General features: G+C 34.7%; 1 protein-coding gene across 1 annotated transcript; it reads right to left on the reverse strand.

The window, feature by feature from the left end:
- Positions 1 to 299: 299 nt before the first annotated feature.
- Positions 300 to 5,146, reverse strand: LOC130682382 (lysozyme C-like). Its single transcript, XM_057496755.1, has 4 exons — positions 4,967 to 5,146; positions 3,381 to 3,545; positions 1,753 to 1,828; positions 300 to 1,218 (listed from the first exon to the last, which is right to left on the reverse strand). Exons 1-4 carry the CDS (start codon positions 5,121 to 5,123, stop codon positions 1,152 to 1,154), a joined length of 465 nt encoding a protein of 154 aa, XP_057352738.1. The 5' UTR covers positions 5,124 to 5,146; the 3' UTR covers positions 300 to 1,151.
- Between the last annotated feature and the right edge of the window lie 586 nt (positions 5,147 to 5,732).

Below are 5,732 nucleotides of genomic sequence, written 5' to 3' on the forward strand. Positions count from 1 at the left end.
ATAAAGTAGTAATAGTCATTTTGGGGGGTGGGGACACCACCACAGAAGCATTGTAGAGAAGTGACTAAAATGGCCAGACAGATTTGATGGCTCATTTGAGATTTGCAGTTGTGAATTCAAAGTGAGAACTGTCAGCGTGCTTGTGGATTTTTCTTCAGCAACATCCAGCTGCTGTTCAGGCACAGATGTAAATATAGGATATATTAAGAGTGTCAAATCATTTTTATTGACATATATATTTTTTTCTTCAGAGAATCTTGACTCTTGAGAAAGATTTCTAAAAAAAGAAAGACAAAGTATGCATTGCAAAGTATTTAATAATTTTTTTTACAACATGCATAATTTCAGGCTGGTGGTTAATTAGGAATTACTTCAATACTTGCAAACCCATCTGCCTCAGGATTTAGTCATAATGCACGAATCTAAGTCAGTAAAATTAAAGAACAGCAACAGCTCATCTAATCCTTTATATTCCTTCGTGATCAGCAAGATGCATAAAAGAATGCCTTAAAGGGCTAAAATAGATTGATGTGTAAAACGTGAATTTCTTTCTAAAGCAACATTTCTAAGGATATATTTAAACCAAAGGTCCCATTTCATAGAAGCAAAATTCTTAATTCAGGCTGCCTCTATTTTTAGCCATTTGCCACTAAGCTCCTTTAAAAATGTCATATTCCTCAACAAAGAGTGTTTTTTGCTTTTTTGTTTTTTTTTACCATGTTTGGAGATGATGGAATACTTGAAGATGTCACGTGTATACAGCTGGCATTTTGCCTAAGATCAACTTGTTTTAATATAATCTTTTGTTACATTTTTATTTACTAGGGAGTACTTGTAGCATTCAAGATTAAGTCTGGGTTATTTGTTTGATTAATAGCTGAATGTACACTAGAGATGTATTTGAGAGCTGAAATTTTGGATAAATTTTCACCAGCATTATTTCTTTTAGCAAATTGAAAAATGTGGGCTTAATTTCAAATAATAAACACATTAGTAAATAGTAAGCCTTGTAAAAGAAAGACCATATTTTGTTCCTGTTCGAAAGACTAAAACGTTTGTTTGAAAGAATGGTAGCATGAACTTTCACTCAACTACTCCTCGTTTAATGTGGAAAAAGAGACAAAATACGCTGAGGGAATAGAACTGCATAGTTAAACGCGACAGTTCCGGACATACTTGGAGACATCTCGGTTTTGACAATGACTTCTCCACGCCACCCTGTAAAGAAAGGTCAAACAATGATAGGTTAAACCCTATCTTCATTAAATGTACATACTTCAAATCCTTTGGAAGAACAAAATATTTTATCACTAAATGGAATACAGGCTACAAATAGATTCAGGCACTGCTAGTTATTAAATGGAAATATGTAAACCAAGTACTTCACATCTCCCCAAAGTCCTCAGGCATGGAATTCTGAACATAAATGTTGAGTTATGTGTATCCTACAACAGCAACTGCAAAGTACCTTCCCCATTTACATTATTCCAAAAATAATTTCAAGACATGACCCGTAACTGGTAGAGCACTCAGAATCTTAAAAACTCTAGGAGTCCCATAAAATAAATCAAGGAGTTCAAGAGTCAAGATTCTAAATCAGTTAAAGTAGATTGTTTCTAGGTAATATATTGTTTGGCATAAGCCTTAAGCTGCAATTCTCAGCTCTCAGTAGCATGTTTTGGTCTTTGAAATCTCTTACTTCTCTCATAACAGTAAGGTAAAATAGTTTTCCCTTTTAATGCTTCAACATACCAGGCTTTAATGCCTTGTTCACTGACAACCCTCTTTGCACAGGTGACGGCTTGAGTGATGTCATCTTTCAGCAAAGCTGAAAAAGAAGTGGTGAGGAATGAAGACAACTTTCATAGAAATTTCATTTCAAGCTTAGGATAACCATTTTTAAGTTTAAGAGTAAGCCAGCTTTATTCTCTTAGGCTGAGGAAAGAACATTAAAATTATTGTCGAAAAGTCCATGTATCTGTGAATGTTAGGGAAAAACCTTTTCTTCATTCCATCCCATTTGGCATGAAATAAAAGATTTTTTCATTTACCAAAGTCATTGGAAGTTATGGAATATGTAAGTAATGTGATAGGGGGTTCTCTTTATACTAAGCACATGAAAAAAACAGCTTAGCAATTTTTTAATCAGAAATTCTACTACAGGAATTTATCCAAAATAAGTAATAGGAAATGCTCCCAAACATATATGCACAAGGCATTTCATAGCAATTAATAAAGGGGGAAAATGAAAAACAACCTAAGTGCTTAACAGTGAGAGTTAGGTCAATACATTATAGAATATTTATATAGTGGAATTCTATTCATCCTTCAAAATAATACAGATTTGTATTTAATGACACAGAAATAATTCTGTGATAAAGAGAAAATTAGAAAACAGTATATATAGTACAATTTCATTTTTTTAAATACATGGCTTACATGTTTGTATGTGTGTACATATGTACATGATAAAGCTTGATATTCATATACATGACTGATATCTATTCTGGAAGAATATATACCAAAGGTCACCATGGTGATAAATGTCTGGATGTCTGGGTAGTAACAATTTTTATATGATGACCTCAAATTATTATATAACACAAAATATTTTTTATATTAAATTAACCGGTTACAAAATAATATTCTAAGACTAATCTCTATTAGGAATTTTAACACTTAAAAATGTAACTATCAATTTTTCACTACTTACCCGATATTTTATACACTAAAAAAAATCCACATTATTTCTGTTTTTATAAGTTCAATAGAACATTTGTTTTATCCCAATTAAATAAATCCATAAATTAACTTAAGTATAACAATGATTATGTATGTAAGAAGTGTAGTTTTTGGAGGTGCAAACTAAAGAATTTAGAAATGAAATGTTATGTTTCTAATTCACTTTAAAATTGGGTTCAGCAACAAAAAAAATACATACATATATATATACATATACACACATAAAAGAAGTAAATATGACAAAATGTTAACTGTTAAAGTGCATGATGGGCATATGGCTGTTTATTATAATAATGTCTCCAAGTTTCTATCTATTTAGACTATTTCATAATAAAAAGAAAAAACAATTTTTTAAAAAGGTCTGCACCATCAAATCATCCTTAAATCTCCCCAAAGTAGGTTGAAGGAATGGCATTATTTTTGACAAAGCATCAAAAAGTTCGTTTGCAATAAATTAATAGGTCATTGCAGAAACTGTTGTATGTTAGAAAAGAACACTCTAACAGCTCTACAACTTCTTAGGGAATTATGAGGAGGATAATAAAGAGGTGAGGACTTTTCATTTGTATAGAGTCTCTATTCTTGTAAGTATAACCAGATGAGGCTTATGCCATTACACAAATATTGTCTGGCCTTACCGCTGCAGGGTATGTGACAGGCGTTAACTGATCTTGGGGTTTTGCCATCCTCACACCAGTAGCGGCTGTTGATCTGAAATATCCCATAATCGGTGCTTTTGCTTGGACGATTGTAGTTTATAGCCCGTGTGTTATAGTTACTTTCCCATTTCATCAAACACATCCCTGAAAAGAAGTTATAGTTAGTGATGAATGGCAATACCACGTGACTTTAAACTGCATATCATAATCAGACTATTTAGCTATTGTATTTCAATAATGACTTACTTATAACTATAAAGATGTATTTTACTTGTAAAATACTTTAACATTTTAGTGTTAAAAGGCCCTTAAGGAGAATCTCTTTATTAGAAAATCATTTTCTGATATTAATGAAGCAAGATAACAGTTTATAAAATATCTGTTTTCTTTCATTGCTACTATCCTTTCCTGCTCCCATCCCTCAGGCAAGGTTCATCCTAGAATAGAAGAATCAACAGAGTTGTTGAGTGGATCTTTGTACTTAATAAAAGATACCTATGCTGATGAGAAATACTTATTAGGAAAAATAAGGATTTTCTGGGAGAAAGCAATTTTCTTATGCTACCTGAAGGAGAATTTGGATATCATTTTAGAATAGGGAAAGCAAGAGTTATGGAACAGGAAAGACTATTTCATCCATCCCTCCATCCCCCCATCCATCCATCCATCCATCCATCCATCCATCCATCCATCCCTCCATCCCTCCCTCCCTCCATCCATCCATCCATCCATCCATCCATCCATCCCTCCATCCCTCCTTCCCTCCCTCCATCCATCCATCCATCCATCCATCCATCCATCCATCCATCCATCCCTTCACTCAGTCACTCAAAAATAATCATTAAGGGGAATTATTTGAATTCAATTTGAAAAATACAGTGATTACATTGACATGTACGGATTAAAATATAAGGTAACTTTTATTCAGGGAGTATCTTGAACTATATGGAAGAAAAGGAAGAAGAATTAATCAACCAGAGTAAGAAAACAAAGTATCATTTCAAGCTACATTTCAGGGATCCTTATTTAAACAGTGATTGAGGGGAAGTAGGTTCCTATTGACCCTGTATTGAGAGTTCAACATAATTTTGTTGTTGTTGACTTTGCTGTTAAGAATTCCATGCCATGGCAGCAGAATTAAAAAAGAGAAAAATACTGCATTACTCTAGGCTCACAGAATTCACCTTCTAAACAGGAACTGGAGAGAGTCAGTACCCAGAACTTCACAGCCATCCCAGGTGCTCAACTGTATCTTCTAGGCAGCCTACATGTGCCACCGGGTCTGAGGCAACTGGCAAATGCAGAGTTACTAGAGGGATACGATGGGTCCTGGCTTATAGAATAGGATCGAATTTTGTCCTCCCATGCCCTTATTCCTTCATTTGGTATGTCTGATTCTAAAGGAAAAAGTTGATGTTTTTAACCTGTTTTATGAGGTAGTATACAAACCTTCAAAAAAAATTAAGAAGTCCATTCACTCAGAGCCCCTCTTATTATTCATCGTCTGTAAGTCTCTGTCCCACACCTAGCTAATTATTTGAATGGAGAAAGAAGAGTTAACTTACAGTTTGCCAGGCTGACACCCTTAAAGCCATCCAGTCCAAGCCTTTTCACAGTTCTGGCCAACTCACACCTTTCAAAGACCTTGCCATGGACAGTAACAGAAAGGAGAAGAAAGCCCAGAATAAGGAGAGCCTTCATGTGGGCTGGAAAAACAGACATCTATGCCGACTGGAGTGAGCTGGTCCCAGTATTTAAAGTCTTTTAACTTCCGTCTCTTAGTGTTTTGGAGGCCCCACCTTTGAGATATGTAGGAAATGGGAGCTATTTGCTCTGATGTCCTATGAACTAACCCATAGGAAAATGATGAAATGACATTGTTGAAGGAGCTGCTCACAAAGAATCGGGAAGTAGTACTGAGACAGGGACTGTGGGTATAGTCACAGTAGGGCGAGGCCCACCAAAAAAAAACGCAATGCAAGACAATTACAGTCAGAACAATGTAACAATATGCAAAGAAGTCCCTATCAAAACTCTGTGTTAAGCATTATGCAAAGTCAGAGTCACATTCATTTTCTAGGGTAAAGATTTGCATACATCACTAGGAATATAGACATTCTTCAGTGAAATCAGTTAAAGCTCAAAAGGCCAGGAGCAACTTGGACTGGAATGTTTGTGTTCTGCAGATAAAGAAAAGTATCTTAGCATAAACTGTCACTTTACTGTATCAATTACATCATGACAATGTAAAATTTACCTTAGCCTGCTAAAAGGCCGTTTATGTTAATTGCAACTATGTGCTGTTTTCCCTTCTCTAATCATAATCAAGTA

Source organism: Manis pentadactyla, unplaced genomic scaffold (genome assembly GCF_030020395.1).
Source record: "Manis pentadactyla isolate mManPen7 unplaced genomic scaffold, mManPen7.hap1 scaffold_413, whole genome shotgun sequence".
Classification (NCBI taxonomy): Eukaryota; Metazoa; Chordata; class Mammalia; order Pholidota; family Manidae; genus Manis; species Manis pentadactyla.

Coding starts and splice junctions, on each gene's coding strand:
- LOC130682382 (XM_057496755.1), bottom strand. CDS start 5,123: ATGTCTGTTTTTCCAGCCCACATGAAGGCTCTCCTTATTCTGGGCTTT. Junction 3,546..4,966: donor GGGTGTCAGCCTGGCAAACT/GTAAGTTAACTC, acceptor ACTTCTTTTCAG/GGATGTGTTTGATGAAATGG. Junction 1,219..1,752: donor GAACAAGGCATTAAAGCCTG/GTATGTTGAAGC, acceptor CTTTCTTTACAG/GGTGGCGTGGAGAAGTCATT.